The sequence below is a fragment of the Excalfactoria chinensis genome, chromosome Z (genome assembly GCF_039878825.1).
Source record: "Excalfactoria chinensis isolate bCotChi1 chromosome Z, bCotChi1.hap2, whole genome shotgun sequence".
Lineage (NCBI taxonomy): Eukaryota > Metazoa > Chordata > Aves > Galliformes > Phasianidae > Excalfactoria > Excalfactoria chinensis.
Window position 1 is genome coordinate 9826981 of NC_092857.1, and position 22003 is coordinate 9848983.

At 38.6% G+C, this 22003-nt stretch overlaps 1 protein-coding gene across 1 annotated transcript; it reads left to right on the top strand.

Moving 5' to 3' along the window:
• The first annotated feature begins 3940 nt into the window (after positions 1–3940).
• On the top strand, positions 3941–18152 carry TARS1 (threonyl-tRNA synthetase 1). Its single transcript, XM_072359237.1, has 19 exons — positions 3941–4065; positions 4382–4462; positions 5197–5387; positions 5891–6014; positions 7149–7270; positions 7398–7515; positions 8285–8349; positions 8429–8507; positions 9095–9241; positions 9792–9890; positions 10538–10704; positions 11231–11393; positions 11482–11619; positions 12371–12448; positions 15004–15104; positions 15187–15291; positions 15918–15990; positions 16671–16785; positions 17742–18152. The coding sequence occupies exons 1-19, from the start codon at positions 4045–4047 to the stop codon at positions 17888–17890; spliced, it is 2136 nt and encodes a 711-aa protein (XP_072215338.1). The 5' UTR covers positions 3941–4044; the 3' UTR covers positions 17891–18152.
• The last annotated feature ends 3851 nt before the right edge of the window (positions 18153–22003 follow it).

The window sequence follows — 22003 nt, forward strand, 5'->3', positions numbered from 1 at the left end:
AGAAACTGAACATAGAAAATGGATGTTTATGGATTGCACTGGGTGAAGGTTCTGAAAACGCATTTCTTCCTTATCATGTTACAAAGGAAATGCCTTTGTGCGTCATGTCATCATACCTGTGCCATGGTGTGGAAGGCTCTGCCCATACAGGAGGCAAAGAAACAGAATGGTCTTCGCAACATGCAAATCACATCAGGAAGACTGATCATGCCTATTATTTTTTATTATATATGTTATATCATTTAACTTTTCATTGCACAGATATCATGTAAGTATGGTCTGCTATTATGGGAAAATATTATTCTTAGGAAAAAAAAAGATGTCATTTAAATCTATGGGGAAAAGAAGCTCCTCAGAAATTGGAATTCTTTTATTATAAAAAACAGTAATAAAATACACATGTATGTATATGAAATAAAGCACACTTTCAGACTTTTAATTCTGAAATACACATTAAAATGAATGATGATGGTAAAAAATCTTTTGTTAGAAATAAAATGTCATCATATAAGATTTTCAATTCTGGAAAATTCCATATATAGTGAAAAGAATGTTATTCTAGTACAATAGCTTTATGATACTCATTTACAGTAAAAGCTACTTTAAATTAGCAGCAAAAAATAAAAAACATGTCCAAGAGTCAGGAGTATGGAAAAAAATCCAGTTGGATTTTTAACATCATTCATTGCAATAGTCTAAGGTGCAATTAAGGACAGTTAAAAATGTGCTTTTAATCTTTGCAGTTTGTCATTTCTTCTCCTGAGTATGCAATGATACTAACATTTTATTTCCCTTTTAAAATATTGCCTCACAATCTTATCTAAACTAAACAAGAAATGGAAGGTAGGAGCTCTGAATCTTCATCTCACAACTCATAATATTTGTGGTTTTGTTTTTTTTTTTAACACTTTAAAGTGCAAATCTTTTTAGTGATAATGTAAAGTGGACTTTTTATTGTAAATGCAGAAGTTTGGAAAAGTGACTTAATCCCGAATATGCCACTTGGGTTAATAACTTGCCCCCCTCAAAGTCACATGCATGATTTCTATGGAAATAACATAGGAAAGACCTAACTTTGACTGAGCGAAGACTGATGACTTTTCATGCTGCGAGATAACAACATATTGTTGACTTAACTGTAAGTAAGCTAGAACTTTTCAGCCAAGTGAAGCAGGGTTAATTCTAAAGTATAAGGGAAACTTGATACACAAATTACCACTGGCATGTTTGTTACTAAGAGGCAGGAGGCTCTAGATTTTATTCAAGAAAAAAAAATATCACCCATCGTCCCACATTTTTATGAAGCCTAACTAATCCTAGTGGGAGTCTTTTGCTGCAGTGTCAAGGAATGAACCTTGGTTTTAAGTTTCACCAAAAAATTTTAACCTATGATCTTAGCATATGTAACTATGAACAAAGAAACTGGATATCTCCCACATTTGATCAAACACAACCTATGCTGTTACTTTAATTTAAAAAACAAAAACAAGAAAAGCTATCAAGCTTGGTGGTAGATAACAAACTGAACCTGAATCAGCACTGAGCAATTTGGATGCATTATCCTCATAGCTCCAGGTATGAAGGAGGCAAGCAGGAAAACTGAAGAAGACCTGCACTCAGACAGAGATAGTATAAGCCGCCACTGCGCAGAGTGTGCTTCCACTCTACAGATAGCGTGGGGACTGCTGCTATTGGAACTGATCTGCTCCATAGCAAGAGTGAAGAAGCGTTTCTTCTGGGAGAAATATAATGGTTAGAAGGCTTAGGCACATCCTCTGGTACACCAAGGAATACATAATGCTATGACTTGTATGTGAAGCTGTCCTAGATAGAGACAAAATGAAACTGGGTCATTTCATTGCACGAGACAAGTCATTTTTCTTATCCTCCTAAAAATATAACAATTTTATGTTGAGAATAAAGCCATTAATGTTGAACAAATACCAAATGGCAAATGCTTTAATTCGGTTTCCCTAGCATGTGCCAGTTTGAATCAAGACTTCATTTATTTTCACAGGTATTTGACATTTAATGTCATCTTCCTTAATTTTTCCTTTATGTGTTAACTTTAGGATTTCTATTCTCACTTCACTGAACTTTTGAGAAGGCTGCTGCTTTGTTACATCAGTCCAGTTGAAATTAATACAACAGAAAACTGCACAAAAAGATTTTTACTCTCAACGCTGAGATTCTCCTGTCTGCATTATTTTTTAATAGGAGCTGAATGCTCTTTCCTTGATGTGGGCTTCTGGTAGTTCACTAGGCCTTGATTCTAATAACATATTTTAAATCTTCGATATAAACAGGTGGCTATTTCTATATTTCAGCCTTTCTATACCTATTTCTAGTTCTCCTAAACAAAACAGAAACCAAATTCTAATTCCAATCAAACTCTCCAACACTGTCTTCCAACAGATTTCAAAATAAGCAAATACATCCAAACATTCACTTGGTGATAATCACTAAAGCACATTCAAATAATTAAACTGGCTTTGAACCTAGGTGAGTTCAAAAACATCTATTTAATTATGCTGCTTAAGAGTAAAGCCGGGAAAACACTCACCAGTAAGCTTTTTGTTTGTTTGTTTGTTTGTTTGTTTGTCTTATGCCCTAAATCTCATCATCTAAAATCAAAAGTTATGAACACGGTATACTCTGCAATTCCTTTTTCCAATCAACTCGGCATGTTTCACTGCTGCCATCTTCTGGCTAAAGACACAGTTTTCCTGCGGCTCTTTCCAAATGTTGAATTATTCTTTGTCATTTCTTTAGCAGTATCAGCACAGGTTTCTGTAAGATAATTCACCTGTAAGTTTTACAGTGTGTTCTCCCTTAGCCATCTGGAATTCAAAACACAAAAAGCAATTTAGAAGATACAGCAAATCTAAAAAATTAGTATATAAAAATATATATATCTTTGTAATTATTATACTGTGTTGCTACAAGACACCTTCATTGTTAGTTGAAGGTGTGAAAGGAAGTTTTTTCCAATCCTTATTCTGTTGATATTTTACTTTTAGACATCAAATAAATTATTCAGGTGTATTTAAGAGACTTGCTTTTGTCTTTTAATCTCATATTTACTACACCTTCCTTTTTGACTGTTTTAAACACATAAGAAGATTTGTATTTCAAGCTCCCACACTTGTGGTCAAACAATGCAGTGATGTTCTCTAAACTGCCTCTGTCATGGTTATATCAACAGAAAACCGAACAAACCTGCCTAACTATTCTCACCTTTTTCCTCAAAGCACCAAAAGCCAAAGACTCTGAGGTCCTCTGACATTCATATAGGAATATTTTGGCTGAATTAATCCCAAAGCATTGTTGCAGATTAAGGGGAACCACCCTACGCATGCCTTTGTACACCAGGAAGCAGAAGGGATGTCAGGCACCCAGTGGATGGGGCTGTATTCCTGACCTCCGATGTTGACTCTTCCAAGATCTCTTCCAATAAGAACTGCACACAAATTTCTTTGAAGTGCAGCATTTTGTAACAAATGCCTTCCTTATACCAGGTCACTTGACTGCTGGCTGAGTTTACCAGACAAACCTAAGGGCCTTCAACAGGAGGAACTCCAGGAGCCCACGGCCGTCAGAACGCACCAAGACAAAGCACCCTTCCTAAATGGAAGTACTGTTTATTTTTATACAGAAAACAACACTATTAATTGGTTAATTCATCCTTAACGGACTCTCTGGCTGAGATAAGGGGATCAGAGTGAGACTGCAAAGCAGCCAACCCCTCGGCAGACCGCGGCGGCCCAGACTAGAGAACACGGCAACGCCGCAGATGCAGCGGCGATGACACCCCGCCCCGCTTCCTGCTCTCATGGCCACTGACAGGACCGCCTCCCCCTTCCGCCGCCGGGAGCCATCGCGACCACTTGGGCACGCCTCAGCTCCGGTCCCGGCTCGACTCGGCTCGGCCCCATTGGCTGGGCTCGGCGAAGCCGCCCCCGGTTGCATCAGCTTCGGCGGCCGGGCCGCGCCTGCGCCGCGTCGTTCTCTGCCTTTCGCATCCGCCCCTTCCACATTGCGGCCATGGCGAGCGCTGACGGGCAGGTGGGCCTTGCGCCGCCATGGGGCGTGCGGCGGGGAGCGCTGGGGGTCTGTCTGTCTCTGCTCTCCCTCATCGCGCCCGGGGGCCGTGCGGAGGCTTGGGGAGGAGCGGCAGGGCCGGGGAGGGCAGGCACAATTCTTTCCCTTCATATGAGCCTTCCATGAAGGGGTGCTCTGGACTCGAGGAGAGGGCGGTGGGATTGGCTCCGTACTAAGAGAACTGGGCGGGCTTCGCAGGGCCGTGCTTCATCGTGTGGGGCTGGGGTAGAGTGCAAGCATCTGCTGGAGGATGAGGAGTTGTGTGTGTTCCCCGGTGTAGGTAAACGCTGGGGGAGACAAAAAGGCGGACTGCGGGAAGAAGAAAATGAAAGAAGCGTCCGGCGATGAAGGGCGCGTGGAGGTGAGCAGCTGTCAGGCCACGGGGCGTTGAAAGGTGTAGTTTTGAGTACTGCTGACTTTGCTGCATGCCGTCCCTCTGGTCTGTTTGTTTGCTGTTGCGGTAATTCCTTTCCCTGCTATTTCTTACTTCAGCAAAGTTTGCCAGGAAGTGGCTGTGTTGCTCTTGACAGCAGGTTATACTGTTGTCATGGGAGAGCAGCTCTGATTTCTCTGGGTGCTGCTTCGTAATGCAGCCCACTGTGCATCCTACCAGCAGCAGGAGATAGGTAACAGGTCTATGGGGCAATGAAAGCCCATCAGAGAAACTGTGTCGTTTCTGTGTTTGTGGTTGGTGTGAGTACACAGTAGGCACAGAGCTGCTGGATTGCTCTGAGCTGACAGCCATCCGCACCTCAGTGCCTGCACTGGCAGCCTGACGTCAGTGCAGGATGTGCTCAACAACCTTTTCAAATTGTTTTGTTCCTCGTGTTCTGTATCAAGGTAGCACTTACTACAAGTTTAAGCACAAGGTTAATAAACTATCTAGTAGTTCATTAATGTATCTTGTAAGTGTATTAAAGAGATGCACAGTGTATAATGTTACTCTGTAGTTGTAATAATTGGCTGTTAAGTCATAGCACACACATAGCTGTAGACAGTCACATAGGCCTTTGTGAAAAGGATATGCATACTGTTCACATTCTTGACATTGTGTGGTATTAATATGTTGAATGTGCTTTTATTCTTCATGTGTAGCTGAATCCTTGGCCTGCATTTATCAATGAGCGTTTAGAGATGTACAATAAACTTAAAGCTGAGCACGATGCACTTCTTGCAGAACGAGCTGCTAATGATAGTAAACCCATTAAAGTTACATTACCTGATGGCAAGCTGGTTGATGCTGAGTCCTGGAAGACAACACCTTATCAAATTGCTTGTGGAATTAGGTATGATTCTATTCAATTATATACTTAGTGATTTTTAGGCTGATCCACATCTGCAAGTTGTGGCTGTGATCATTAACGTTAACAAATGCAAAATTAGTTTCTATAGGCCTGGCTAAGATCATTTGTGTGATGCTTCAGTTGGCTTTTCGAGTCAGCTAACATTAGAAACGTATTTTCCTTAACTGCACTTTTATTGGCATGGGTGAATACCTGTCAGAAAGAGCACATCTCCAGGTGACTCTCATATCCTGTGGGGTGGATTTGAACAGCGCATGCTGGACACTCTTAGTCAAAATTATGAAAGCTGGGTGATTCCTAGAGGTGAAATACCATTATTTTATTGTTAATTAATGCTTTAATACTTAGTCATTAGAATCTGCTTTGTTTTCTTGATTAGGGAAAAAGGCTTTCCTTTATTCCAAGAGGAAGTCTAACTGTAGAATGACTGCATTAGAAACAATAATACTATGGGTTTTTTGTTTTGTTTTTCTGTTTTTTTTCAGTCAAGGCTTAGCTGACAACACTGTTATTGCTAAAGTGAATAAGATGGTTTGGGATCTAGACCGTCCTTTGGAGGAGGACTGCACCTTGGAGCTACTCAAGTTTGAGGATGAAGAGGCTCAAGCAGTGAGTGTCTGCTAAATGAAATTTGTTTGCTTTTCGATTTGCATTAAACCCAGCCTCCAGCAGATACTAGCATCATAACTGTGCTCAAAGGAGGAGAGGAGGAGGAAAAAGATACACTGTGTATGTACATCTCCATTTTCAAAATGGTTCCTTAGGAAGACATGGTATTGCAGACAATGTATATTTTGCTGTGCATTCATTATGAAGTGTGCTAACTGTTGCTGTAGTTATGCAAAGTGTGCAATATTTGCAGCCTTAATGTTAAGTAAATCTTATGAACCATCCAATTTAGCACTGACTGCACAAGCAGTGTTGAGTACAGAATTCCTAGTGCAAATGTCAGTGTGCTGAATAAGTTGCTCCTGTGTTCATTTTTTATTTTTAAATATACTGAAGTACCTATTTTCTTTGGCTATTCATTCTTTTAAGTGTAGATACCCAGTAAATTTGTAAATTCTGTCTTTTGGAAAAAGTTATTTGATATAAGAAGCTGCAGATACATTACAGCAGGGATCTTGCATTCAAACAGCATTTTCATACCAACTAAATGATGACTTCTGTAATACTGATGTTCTCTGATTTGAGCAGAGTTAAATCTTGCAGGTTTATCTTTACTTTGCTAACCCTTCAGGTGCACTACAAGATAAAGAGCGGGCTTTAGCTTTAAACTGTTTGATATCAATGCAAGACTTCCCAAACTGTAAGTGTTTGTAGGACCATGGCCTTATGTTGCAAGTGCACCTTTATGTTTATTCTGTGTCAGCAGAGCCAATCCATTGAAACTGATAGAAAAAAAGATGTTGGATTAATTTCCTGGCTTCTAGACAAATCTGAATCAATCATTTCAACAGTGGCTGGAAATAAGAGTTTTAATTTTACAGACTGAAATAATGTAAAGTAAAATAAAATCCAGCATTACTTTTTAGAAATACTGGAGATTGGCATAGGAGTGTTTCTGGGCCACTCATTACTGTTCTGAAGACTTCTGTAATGCGGGGTCTGTATGAAGTACTCTGGGAAGCAAGTGTTCAGAAAAGGTTTTGTTTAAAATACTCAGAAATGTGTTGTGCATATTTGGACTTACCCTCTCCCCCCCTTTTTTTTTCTTTTTTTTTTTTTTTTGACTTCCATTAGGTATACTGGCACTCAAGCGCTCACATAATGGGTGAGGCTATGGAGAGAATCTATGGTGGATGTTTGTGCTATGGACCACCAATAGAAAATGGATTTTATTACGACATGTTCCTTGAGGATGGGTAGGTTTTATGTTTTTTCTTCTTTAGCAGTTGAGTGAGACAACAGTTGTATCAAAGTTTGTGTTACTTGCAAACAGATGAGAAAGTGGAAGTGAGAATGATGTGCTCTTCTACATGTTTATTTTAGGGGTGTATCAAGTAATGACTTCTCTGCTTTGGAAACACTGTGCAAAAAGATCATGAAGGAAAAGCAACCCTTTGAAAGACTGGAAGTTAAGAAGGAAGCACTACTTGAAATGTTTAAGGTAGGTACTTGAGTGCTGTTATCACACCATGCTCATACACTCTTAAGTATTTTTAACTTCAGCCATATTTTCTGTTAGTGATAGAGGAAGGTCTTTCAAAGTAGTTTTCATAGATGTGTTTTTACAAACTCACTTGTGATATTTAACCTAATAAATAAATAACCAAATGTATCATTTAGATTCTCAGAGATGCATTAGATTTTTCTCCAGCTGTGAGAATTGTAGGTCACCGTGACCTTGGCAATATGTTTGAATTGGCATTTTTAATTTATTTCCCACAGATGTAAGTTTACAAATGTGCAGTTGTATTTTACTGGCCGTGGTAAAATACTGTGCTGATACTAAACTGTATATGCTGGTGCATTCAGAAAGCTTCATAAAATATTTTTTTAAGAGAGGTGTAATCTGGGAAAGTTCAAGCAAGAATAAAATCTCATCTTTTCTCTTTTGTAACTAGCTGTAAACAGTTCCCTGGTGTTCTTCAGATAGAGGTTACTTAGTTTTCTCTATTAAGACTTTAAAGAGTATCAATGTTATTCAAAGTGGAAGAGGCCTTAATAGTCCACTCTTGTGCTCAGGGCAATGTCATTACTGAAGTTGGATCAGATTCCTCAGGTACTGCTTGATACTCTGTTCAACTGGAGCACCATGCTATATAGCAAAGTGTCTTTTGATGTACTGTAGCATCAAGTTTGCAAAAAGCTTAATCTGCTGGTCAGCTCTGCTGCGTAACAAGAAGTTAACATGTGTATGGTGCTCTTCTTCTCAGTATAACAAATTCAAGTGTCGCATCCTGAATGAGAAGGTCAATACTCCAACTACAACGGTATACAGGTAACTATGTATATGTAATACTATTTGGTATAATTTGCTATGATTAAGTATACTAAACAAATCTTTTTTCTATTCTTAGATGTGGTCCCTTGATAGATTTATGCAGAGGACCTCATGTTAGACATACTGGCAAGATAAAGAGCATAAAAATTCATAAGGTAGGAGGTGAAACTATCCTAGGCAAATGTGTTCATTGACAGTGTGTTGCTGTGTTTGGGCAATACAGCAGAGGATTATCCAAGAACATAACATGAAGTGGATAACCTGGCTGTAAACTCAATTTAATCAACTGGCAAAGGATTGTGTTCTGTAGGAATGGTATTTAATTGATGTGAAGACCAAATAGATGGCCAGGGACATCATCTCCAGAACATTTTGGGAAGTGGATGTGGCTTAATTCTTGGTTGAAGTGTATCAGTGAGAGTTCTTGTTTTAGCGCAGGCTCAGCTGATGGTTATAGCTCATTAGAATAGATGAAACAGGATGGCTCCAGAGGGAGATAGTAGACTTGAGGAAGAAAAGGACCGTGTAGAACTTGAAACCAGTTTTTACAGTTTAGCTCTTCTTTGTGCATTTTTTTCAACAGCGCTGTGTTTTTGTGATTAAAACTCTCTTCGTGCCATAGTTATTTTATATTTAACAGCAGTTTGTTAAATTATTATGTGTGCCTTTTACAACAGACAGGAGCAATGAAACGCTCAGGCTCTTTCTTTTCTTCACTGTTTCATTTATTTTTCATGCACAGAATTCATCTACCTACTGGGAAGGCAAGGCTGATATGGAATCTCTCCAGCGAATCTATGGAATTTCATTCCCAGATGCAAAAATGTTGAAGGAATGGGAAAAATTCCAGGAGGAGGCTAAGAACAGAGATCACAGGAAAATAGGACGGGTGAGGCATTCTGTGTGGTAATGTGTTTTATAAACATTTATTATTATTATTATTTTTTTTTTAAATAAATAAATAATATATATATATATATAGGTAGCTTTGAATGTTATTAAAAGGTCTACTGCTTGGGCATCAGGAAAAATTGCAGAATACGCAGAATTGCAGAATAATGTCTTGAAATCTGTGCTTAGATTTTCACAACATTAGCCAACTATAGTCCACATATATAATTAATATTTGCTTCTGCAGCTCTCTAATTATTCAGTTATTGTTTGTCAGGGGCAAGGGTGCTGTGTGCATGCAGCTAGGAATTGCACGTGAACCTGAATTTTTGGAGTACTTACAATAGAACAGAAAATTAAGCAGTTTCCTTCCCATATGGATACTGATGGGGTTGCAAGTAGTGAAATGCAACCAGTCTATTGTTACTGATTTTCATTTTATTTTATTTTAAACCTTGGTGGTGCCCAGACAGTACTAATTTGTTTGTAAATGTTTATTGAAAAAAATGGCTGTACAAGTACTAAGTTTTTCCAATATTTTTCTGCAGGATCAAGAACTGTTTTTCTTTCATGAGCTCAGCCCTGGTAGCTGTTTTTTCTTACCAAAAGGAGCTTACATATATAATACCTTAATTGAATTCATCCGGGTAAGTAAAGTCTTTGGAAATTGTCTTATGGAAGGAAGTGCTTAAACTTTAGAAAAACTACATAAAAGTATGCTGTATACAACAGTGTAGCATCATGAATTGTCTTGAAATGAAGGGCTGCTAAAGCTCCTAGCACATAAGCTGTGGAACTGAAGGAACCCAGTTTCTTACAACTGGTGTTTTAACAGTGTCTGCCAAGTTATATTTTTATCACTGCAGTTAAAACAGTGATAATGACAACCCAAAGTAGAGCTAAGCTCACTCTACTGTTGTTTCACTGATCCTTGTGACTTGGACATGCTGAGCTAGTTATTTGAAAAATGACTAAAAAATCCTGACCTACCTGTTGCAAAATGTAAATATCTCTGTGTCTTATTATTAGATATTTGGACTGTAGTATACTACTAAGTGTCATGGAGTAATTAGAGACTGTGGTTTTGCTTGGTTGGAAGGAACTTGTTCTTCTTGCTTACTACAGAGAAATTTTTGATGGAAGGGTGGTGTGCTACCAACTCCAGCTTGTTTTTCTTTTTTTTTCCTTCTTTTTTCTTTAGTGTTGGACTCTATTTTCATGGCTGCAGAACAAAGCCTGAGTACCATTGCTTTTGTTTGCTTATTGGTTATTTTATGTACTGGGTTTATTTTAGAGTGAGTATCGAAAACGTGGATTCCAAGAGGTTGTCACTCCGAATATTTTCAACAGTAAACTATGGATGACTTCAGGGCACTGGCAGCATTACAGTGAAAACATGTTTTCCTTTGAAGTGGAGAAAGAAATATTTGCTCTGAAGCCTATGAACTGTCCAGGACACTGGTAAATGCACATGATCTTTGGATTGGATTTTCTGTTGATTATCAAACAAACAAACACAACAAAAATCCTTGTCAGGAGTATTATAATTATGAGTCTTGTTATCTGTGAGCTCTTTCTGCAGGGACCCCAAGAAATGTCTTTTTTTTTGTTTTTTTGTTTTTTTGTTTTTTTTTTTCTTTCTGCCATTACAGTGATTTTGTTTCAGAACTAAAGCTTACCTTCATGCTGCAAAATCTACATAGCCAAACTGGCTACCAGGGTACTGCCTGTTTTGTGGCAATGTAGCCACCCAGGTTTCAGTGCTCACTTCAGGAGTTGCTACTATCACTGTGTGAGGTGGAGGAATCCTCCTGCCTGTGTAAAAGCATCTGATTAATTTTCCTGGAAAAAAACCCTAGACATAAGTGATTGTTGTAATCATATGACATCTCTGGCAGTGTGGGCATTTGCTTAGGTGCTGGCTGCTTCCTGTTGGCAGTAGAATTTTGATTCTGGATGAGTTTCAAGTAATGAACTTTTCCTTCAGCCTTATGTTTGATCATCGTCCAAGATCATGGCGTGAGCTGCCATTGCGGTTGGCTGATTTTGGTGTTCTGCATCGAAATGAACTGTCAGGAGCTCTGACAGGACTCACTAGAGTACGTCGGTTCCAGCAGGATGATGCTCACATATTCTGTTCTGTGGAACAGGTACGGTCTGCTGTTAAGTGAAATTGGGTGTTAAAATCAGAATAGCTGAATTTCCAACAGTTCAGACTGTATTTCCATTCTTATGTAGATAGAAGAGGAGATAAAGAGTTGTCTACAGTTCTTGCGTGCTGTTTATGATGTCTTTGGGTTTTCCTTTAAACTGAATCTCTCTACTCGTCCTGAAAAGTATCTGGGAGATATTGAAGTGTGGAATCGAGCTGAGAAGGTAAACAGTAATTTTATTACTTTTCTGTATGAAAGCAAGGCTGCAGCTGCAAGTTCCGTAAGGGCATATTGCCTTTCTGGGAGATAGTGTGGCAGATGTACATAAGAAATATATCTTAATAACTGTCGTCAGTTCCGGCTGCATAATAAAATAGCTTTCTTAATATGCTGTGTATGGACAGTATGCTCTCTGTACAGAAGTGATTTCCATGTCAGAATCACATTGTCTTTCTCCTTTCTCTTCTGCATTTTTGATGAACTAAACAGTGGGAGTGAGGGGGGGAGGAGGGGAAAAGGATGAAAAGAACTAACAGCCCTCGTGGTAAGATTTTGAGGTATCTGCCAGAAAACGCAGCATTTTCATTATTAAAGCATTAGCCCTTGCTGGTGCAGTGGTGGAAATAAGATGGGGTATGAACAGATGTTAGGGATGGATTCTCCCTCAGTATTTACAAACTTTTTCTTAAAGAGTTCTTGTTTCTTATCTAATGCTGCTTGTTTGGCCTCTTAAAAAGTGTATGCGTTAGTTTCAGTTTGAACTTTTTTAAACCTGAGTCTCTTGCAAAACTTCGTTTTATCAAAACATAAATGAGTTGGTAGGAACGTGCAGAGATGTTGTTGCAGCAATGGAGAAATAATGAGAAATAATGAGAGTTAGATGAGAGACTCTCACCTAACACAGCCAGTGTTAGATGGCTGCAGCAGCATGTGAGAAGTGAGAAACACTGGATATATATATTCTTTATCTCTAGCAACTGGAGAACAGCCTTAATGACTTTGGTGAGAAGTGGGAGTTGAACCCTGGTGATGGAGCTTTCTATGGACCTAAGGTTGGTGTGTTGCTACGAACTTCTAGCTGGGCTGGGATTTTAATTTTAAGTACACAAAGGTATTACAATTCCTTTCGTTCCAGTTATGCTTCTGTAATCTTAGCAATTGTGATAGCATGCAAATACTGTTCTTCAGGGTACAGCAGACAGGCAGAAAGAAACACTGAAGTCTTTGTCTTTATAGAATTATGCCGACTATAGAATTTCTTGGAAAGAAAAGTGTTTGGCATGTGTTTATACAGAATGTTTTATAGACAACTTCAGACAAATACCCGACCAGGACAAAGACTTTGAATAAGTAACACCTGAAGTACTTGAGTTAAAAAAATAAATACATTTAAGAACATAGGAAATAAAAATGGTAGAGATAGATGGTTACTTCTGTTAGATACGTTGTTTCTCATATCTTACATAGAAAATAGTGGTGTGATGCTCTTATTTTTTTACTCACCATCTTTGTCAAAAAGACAGCCTTTACTTTCAATCTGTCCTGCACGTTCCCTACCAGTGTAACTTTACAGCTAAATTTTTCAGCGCTAGTCTGTGTTTCTGAAGCATTGGTGCTGTTCAGTTTTGGCTGGAGGATAAAAAGCAAAACAGATTCTTAAACTGACAGACTGGTATAAGCAGAGATTGTAAAAGGCTTAAAGTAGGAAGGAAGGTGTGGGCTTGTTTGTTTCTTGCTGTTGTTTTTTTTTTTTGTGATGATTACTGTTTGGTTTTTTTGTGTTTGTTTTAGTATATCTGTGTATATATGTGAGTATGTATTTACATGTATACATATCAGATAATCATAAATATATGTATATATTATCAAGCTGTTTTCTGGCTGAAATTGTTTGTTTTCTCAGTGACCTAAGTTCCTGGTTTACTTAAGAGAGGGAAAATTCTCTGTGATCTTTTACGTAGCTTTATTTGCTGCTTAAATTGGAGTTGGTTTATGAGAAGTATGAACAGAAGGTGGCACTGTTAGATCAGTGTAGTGTGTTAGAAATGCTCATTTGAGTGGTCAGTGAATGAATCATAATACAATAATCCTGTAGAATACAAGCAAAAAGAAAATCCTAAACCTGTATTCTTATTTAGGAAAAGAAAGTAATAAAGGGATAAATAATCAATTGTAATTAAGTTTATTAAACAGATTTCTGAAAAATGTTGCCTTTACTAACATGGCTTATTAGCACTGCTGGTGGGCTCTGGTATTAAGAAAGACCTTTGCATAGTTTGTGTGTCTTTGTAAGAGCTTCTTCAGCTGTACAGATGAAGTAGAGATTTGTAGAAATTTTCTGATATCTTTGAGCATGAGGGCACAAAACCTTTCAGTGTTGCTTGTAAGTGTTTCCCTAATAGATACAAATTTAATCTGCGTTTGCATTCAGTCATGTAGTAAACTAGTTCTGATTTTTGTCTTTGTATGCTGATTGAATCAATTTCATTTTATGGGTTGTAGGTGGAACGTTCTGTAACAGCTTATCATTCATAATGTGAAATGCAAACAAGATTCAGTCATTTCCTCAGCTCATTTGAAAGGAGGCAAATAGCTGCAGGAACACTTTCCCTTGTTAACCTTAATTTACTTTAGCTCTAGTGTATTAGGAGCCAAGCGTAAGGTTAAGCAAGCAAACGTATAGCTTTTTGCCTTGGTCTTAATGTGAACTGGTTAAAGTTGCACTGTGAAGAGAACCTCTGTGTTCAGGATAGAGCATTTTTTGTGTTCTGTAAATGGATGGTTTGAGTTTCTATCAGAAAAAATGTAATTTACAACCTTTTTTGATTTCTTTAATTGTAGCTGAGTGGTTACAAATGCTGGCTTCAGAGTGCAGAACTATTTTGACAGTTACTGTTTTGCCAAGCGACTTCAGAACAGCACTTCATTGTCTTTCAGCATTTAACAGACTGATCAAACGCATTGCCATGCTGGGAAAAAGATAAAGAAAGAGGCCAAATTCACTAGATCAGTGAGGTTCCAATAATATAAATCGACTGTTTTCTAGATGTCTACTCGTCCAACTTCAGTCCAAAGTGTAATCAAGATTAAAGTGTGAGATGCAATAAATAGATTAGGCATCTATAGTAAAGACAATTCTTATTAAGACCATGTGTGATTAATGTGATTTCTTGGTAAGTGGGTTATTTAACAATACAACGTGCATCCTGTGTCCAGGATTTTTGGAAACAAGTGCTCAGTTTGGAGCGAAAACCTTACCTGCCCTCCTTCCCTTAAAGTGCTGCTGAGTTTACTCAATGAAAAGACTCATGAAAGTCCAGTGAAAAACCAACCAAACTCACAAAAAATGCTCTTGAGATATTAATTGTAGTACCTTCTAAAGTGACTTGTCTCCATATGCTCACCCTGTTTTTAGGTCTGACATTGTTTGTATCAGAATCCAAAAGTCATTTTAAATCATAACGTAGTATAAAGTGTGTTGTCTAAACCCACATATACTTTCACTGTACTCTGTGAGTGAAGACTAACATCTTAACCTGAATTTATTTTTGGAGCGGCGTGCTTCATCTTAAATTCTGGTAAAAGTTTTGTTCTTCTGTTTTGTAAGATTGACATTCAGATTAAAGATGCCATTGGACGCTACCACCAGTGCGCTACAATCCAGCTAGACTTTCAGCTGTCAATCAGATTTAACCTCACCTTTGTCAGGTAAGCACAGAGGCTGATGTTCTTAATTACTATATAATTTAACTTTTCTGTTATTCATATGTGTATCTAACTTTATTCACAGCCATGATGGTAATGACAGGACAAGGCCAGTTATCATTCACCGAGCTATCCTGGGCTCTGTGGAGAGAATGATCGCGATTTTGACTGAAAACTATGGAGGCAAATGGTAATATTGAAAAGTAAATTTTAGTTTGAGCAAATGCATTTATATGAAAGATAAATTAGCCCTAAGCATGCAACTGTCAGTAGAGTTCATACTACTTGCTTGCTACAGAGGTATACCATAGGAGTATCACAAGGCAATTCTTTCTGAATCCCTTTCTTCAGATATGAAATAATAGTGGATACAGTAGCACGTGGTACCATTCTTGAACATATGCAAGGTGTGTATCTCTCACCTTGCTCTTCCAGGTTTGATGCCTAGCAAAGAGTTTGTTGGTAATTACCTACTGCAGTATAGTGACCCCACTGATGATGACAAGACTCAAAAGTTAAATATTTTCCCAGTATTTGTTAGTAAAGAAGTTAGTGCTACATTTTACACACATAATTGAGTCACTCTAGTCTTCAGGTCCAAATTACTTTTGCCAACCCTGCAGTTATTTTAGACGCTCTAGTTTTTTGGAAGGTGAACTGTAACTTTAATATGGGGCTGTCAGTGCTTCTGCACCCAAAATAAGCTGCTGGCTTAATGGATCTCTTCTGTAGATTTTAGTCTCACCTGTTACTAGTTTCTGCCATTCTGAAAAATACTAAAAGCTCTCTTAACTTTTTTTTTCTTGATTATTGAAGGCCACTCTGGCTGTCTCCACAGCAAGTAATGGTAGTACCAGTGGGACCAACTTGTGATGAATATGCTCAAAAGGTGAAGTATGTGGTTTTGGTTTTGTTGTTTGGTCCATTTCAGATATACTGTACTTAGTACTTAGCTGTTATTTCCCTGTGACAAATAATATTAGTAATTATTTTAGGTCTTTGCCTGTATTCATTTGTTTATTGACGTGACAGTAAGTTGCTGAAGATGTAAATGGATTTTAAAGAGGAACTGAGATAGATGTTAGCAATTCCAATATCAAATGCTTATCTTTGTGAGGTTTTGGCACTTCAGGTTCCAGTTCTCTCTATCAGTGTCTATCTTGCTGAGCGTTAAGAAAGATGAAAATTCTCTGCATCTTTGGCATCTGGCAGACTTTCTTTTGTATTTCTTTCAAACTCATGATACATTAAATAGTCTGCAAAATTAATAAATAAAAATTTACAGACAGCGTTTAATTGAAAGCTTCACCATTCTGTTGCCATTCACAGTATCAAATTGAAATAGATACTAGTCCTAAACACGAAGTGTTCACATCAATGCTTAGCAGTCCAGTGTGTATGATGGCAGACCTCATTTCATGCTTTGAACAAGGCTCATCTGCAGGGCTTAAGCTGATGATAGTGCATTAGAGAGGTCAGATAAGCTTGACCTGCTTAACTTGACAGGTCACAATTAGGATATCCTGTGACGATGAACTATTGTAACAGTTTAAACACATTTTCTCCTAGGTCAGACAACAATTCCATGATGCTGGGTTAATGGTGGATATTGATGTAGATCCTGGATGCACGCTGAACAAGAAGATCAGAAATGCTCAACTTGCACAGTATAACTTTATTCTGGGTAATGTATAGTGCGTTTGTATCTTACACTGGCTGACCTTTTCAGTGAGGCTCTCTGAGCAGATGGTAGTGTTTTAGTTCACTTTGCTCCTCCAGAGACTCCATTTCAGAAGGTCTCCCCTGTACATTTGATGAGCGTTCCTTGCTTGTATGTCTTTTAGTGAAAAAGATGCCTGTTTTGTGGCTCAAGGTATTATTGATGCTATAGAAAAAGTCCTTTGCTGTTTTCTGATCAGTGGTGTGGAGACACATGTTAAAATCAATGTCACTTGTCAGTCAGGTTGTTAATTTTGATTGTGAATTTAGTTTAAAAACCACAAACAAGTGATGAAAGTACCAGGAAAAAAAATCTCACCTGATGTAAGTTCGAAGCCTGTTTCAAAGAGTTTTTAGGTAGCTACAGCTGAGGAATCTCCCACTCAGTGGAGAAATGCAATCCTTTAGCTAACTCCAGGTACATTACATAAACTTCACATTAATAATGCTGCATGTAGAGATTATCCTGGTATCTGTCAGTGTTTAATTAGCAAACCTTTGGGCTTTGCTTTTAGACTGTCTTCTTTTTGTAAAGAACAAGCCAACTAATAGCTCTTGGTTATTTGCAGTCAGGTTGTGTTTCTGATGTTTGCTTTTGCATTATGCTTATTTATCATTTTAACTTCCTCACTCTCTTTAATATAAAACTGGGCTTATTCATTTTACTTATAGCAAAACATGAGTAAGGAAAATTTATAATACACTGAAGTCTGTTGGGTGACAGGAGATTAAATAAAGCTGTTGGCTGTTAACAGACCTAAGTTGGAATACCTAGGAGGGGGACCTCCTAGGAGACCTGGGAGGGTATGTTAGTTGCTAAGTTTTTACAATTTTTGTTAAATACAACAGTGTTTTAAGGGAACAGTTGGGAAGAGATTTTTAAGTGGTAATTTTATCTTTCTGTATCTTGGTTGTTCCTAGTTGTTGGTGAAAAGGAAAAGGCAAGTGGAACAGTTAACATCCGTACCAGAGATAACAAGGTGCATGGTGAGCGTACAGTTGCTGATACTGTGAAGAGACTGCTGGAACTGAAACGTTCTCGTTCCAAACAAGCTGAAGAGGAATTTTAACACCACCTGTTCAACCTGACGTAAAATGATTCTAGTTTTCCTAACTCTGTTAACCACAGAGTTATTTGTAATGTACCAGGTTTGCAGAAATGTTCTGTCAGACATTTCTTGCAAACTTTGTAGTAAAATTTTCTGGCCTCTAAACAATGACAGATGGAGCAAGATGAAATGACTTCCTGTCACTGCAAGAGAAGATGGAAATATTAATTGGGGATACTTACTGTGTTCTAGCTACTCTATTAAAAATAAAATATGTTTTGATAACAAATGTTCTTCATGGAAGTTTTAAAAGAAACCTGAGGCTTAAGAAACTGCATAGCAACGCTACACTGTAAAAGCTTTAACATCTCCTTTGGCAAGGTGATACCTTGCAGTCTTGTCTATCTGTCGTACACCAATTACATTGTTGACTCTGAACATCTCCCAACCACATAGGCTGGGAAATGAGTAGAGATCTCCTTGCTTAGTAGCTGCTGGCACCTCTGGGAGAGTTCCAGCACTCACTGCAGAGTGCTCCAGCCATGGGGCTGTCTGCCACATAGCGCTGAGCTACTGACCAGGGCTAAGCATGCCCTTCTCCAAAGGCAGCACCTGAAACATGCTCTAACTGTAAGTTCACTGTTGCTTCAAGAGGGGACATGTCTGGAAGAGGTACAGAATAGTAGGGCCAAAAAGAAGCAGCTAAGGAAAACAGAATTGTTAGGACCAGGTGATACTATGATGTACTACTTCTCAATGTGGGACAAACCCCTTTTGTGGAATATTTCCACATCCAGAACATCACATAGTAAGCAGCCCCTCATCTTAGTTTTGTTTTTGCACAACTGTTTGACAAGGCAGTTGCCAAATTCCTGTTGCTGGAAAAAAAAAAAAAACAACAAACAGCTGGGATGTAAAGATGCTTTTTTGTGTGTTAATCTTAACTGACCTGAACACCTTCCAGAAGTGGTTGATGACTGGTCTTCTGGAAAGAAAGTGCATTCTAGATAGTAGCTAATACAACCACAGTTAATGTTAGACCTTTTGCGTACAAGTCTGAGGCCGGATTTGAACCATCTTATTGTATGAAAAGCTTCCAGCTCTCATAATTTCCTGCATCACCTGGGAAGAAAATTTTCATCTAGCCTTTTCTCACCTATCTTTTCCAGGTATGGATGATTTATCAGCATTTGAGTCCAGCAAATTTTAACAAAAGCTTTTTGATGCTCCTTTGTCAGACCAGTAACATTCTATTTGATTGCTTAGAATAAAAGAGAGAATTGACTGTGAAAGCAGCAAAGCAGTGGAAAATTATTTCAGTGGAGAATGGAGTAGGTTTAAAGTACCTTAATCTAATGTTCTGTTTTTTTCATCTGCTTTGCTTTGCTATGAATTGAAAAGAAAAAAGAGTGGGATCAAATGTAAGTTGTCCTTGTGGCAGGAGGACTTCATCACATGTTGAAATGAAGTCAGAGTAGAGACCAGTGCCACAGGGAAGAAGAGCCACGAGTTCCATTTCTCTCTGAGAATCACATCTTAAAACTGCCTTTCAGATACGATGATGTATCTGCATCTATTTCTGTTGGAGGGGTCCCTGTGCGTGCTAGCAGAGGTAATGAAATAATGGTGCTGTAAAATGCTGGCCACTCCTGTGTATGACTCAGCAGATGTCAGTTTTGGACAAACTGTCCTTTGACCAACCTGATTTGCATAGATCTTACTGATAGATTGTGTAGTTCCTTGATGGAAAAACCCTATGAAATGAACACATAAGTACATGAAAAATGTATTACAAGAAACAAGACTTAGGGAGGATAATCTTGTAGTAACTATACCCCAAGCAAGGTGTGGGCATAACTGAGGTGACTACACCTGAACTCAATGCACAGCTCCATTCAGGTGCCATATAAATGCTTTGCTCTCTGTAGCTTTGGTTTCAGAAGTCTTAGCTGCCAGGACCTGCAGCCAAGTGCAGAAGCAGAAATACTCTGAATTGAGCCCCATCATTTCCTTCTGTTTACCTGGAGGTTCCTTGAAGAGCAAGATTTGGGTGTAGTTCTCGATAGTCTCTAGACTGTGCTCTACCACTTTTAGGCAAGAGAAAGACAAAACAGCTGCAGCCTAGTTATAAGTTTACTCATCTCTTGGAAGGGAAGTTATTGTAGGAATGTGAATTTCCTCCACAGACCGCACCATTCCATGGACATTTCCTCTGGAGAAGCTGATAGGTTACAGCTTATGCTCTGCTTTATTTCTGAGTGACTTTTATTTATGCCTTAACGCAGATTCCAATGCAGATTGCTGAAGGAGGGGCAAAAAATGGTGAGGCAGTTAGATAGGTAACCTGGTAGATCACTTCTGTATGTAAATGTGAAGTCTTAAAGGAATTCCAGCATCTAGATAGATCACTGTGCCAGCTTTCACTTTTCTCTTGTTTTCCTCAGTTGTGCAAACTCCCTTGAAAGAAATTCCCCTGGTGAGTCAGCTGGAAACTGCTGTGAACCTGGATAATTCCAGTCAGACTCTTCCTGTCACATCTTGGAGTGAAATTCCCTCAGTGGCTGATACTGCTGCCTCAGAACGCTGCTCCAGTTTCAATATCCAGATTCAGTAAGGTTATTTCAACTCCTCTAAAATCAGAAGAATTGTTGTTAATCGTTGTAGGTGTCTATATACAGTCAGTCTTGCCCTTACTACACTTTTTATCCATTGCTTCCAAATCCAGTTCACTCCCATTCCTCCAAGAAATGCAAACGAAGCCTTCCAGTAAAAGAATTGTTTTGCTAAGACTGACTTTTCTCAGGTCAGAGTTAAGCCAAAATGAAGGGGCTTTTCAAAAACTCATTTCAGGCCTTGAGATTGTGCCCTGTGTAATATCACGATTGCTTCAGCTTTCTCTGTTGTTTCTTAATTGCAATTAAACTTTGGCCTACAGATGGTGAACAAATACTATGTATGTATTGCTAGAGGCTATGCTTATAAAAATGAAGGAGGCTTGTATATATATGTCACTGTGATAGAATATGCTTACACAGAATGCACTACACCTGGGGTTTATGTCAATGAGTTTTGTTTTGTTTTGGTCATTCTTTTTCCCCCCAGTCTTCAGAGAGGAATAGGAGAGTCTGTAGAGCAGTGCAGGCAGTGACATCTCCTGTGAAATCACTATAAAAAGGTGCATGCTGAGATGAGTGCAGACAAAGAAAGTCTCTGGTGTTGTCAGATGGTAAAGGCAAATCATCGGGGCTGCATAATTAGTTTCAATAAATAACATGCTTGTGTCCCACACAGAGCTGTATCCTTCAACTGGATACCAGAGTTCTGAAACTAGGGAAACTTTCTAAGAATTAAGAAAATTCAAACAAAAAAAGACCAAATGAGAATCTGGAGGAAAAAAGTATTTGGGCCAATTGAACATAGATTAATACATGCCATCTGTGCTGAAAGATGAGGTAGCACGGAGCATCATCATGGGACAAAGTAGCTGAATCCACAACACCTCATGAGACAGCCTTGTCTTACCCAAGGTGTTTGAAACTGGAATCCCCAGTGAGAGGAGCAGAAACAGGAACAAGGAGGGTGGCAGACAGGAGCAGAGATAAGCCAAGAAAGCACAGAACATAGACATACAGTGCTGTCCTCGCCTACACTGAGCTGTAAAGTACAAGTAAGCTCCTTGGAGTTTCAAGCATCAACTCCTGTGACAAGTTTATCTCACTAGATTAGAATGTAGGACAGTTTGGGGCTGACATTTAAAGCACCTTTTTCTATCCATCTGAGAAAACAGCAGGCTCATAAAACAGGCATTTACTGATTTATTGCACTCCTGAAACACCACTCTTCATATTGGGAATACTCACAAATAGCCCTTATCCATAAAGTGCATACAGCAACAGCACAGGTTAACTTAATATTCTGCAAGAACTTAAATGCCCAGGGACATTAATCTGATCATGTTTAATATGTGATTTCTCGGTTGCACACTCTGGGGATGAACTGTAAGCTGTCTATAGTATTAGCAATCTAAGAATTTATTTTGTGATTTTATTTAAGGGGATAAAGACTCAGAAGGAAGAGATACCCCTGTATACCTGCAGGGATACTGGAACAACTCTCAATCAGCCAAAGGGGCTT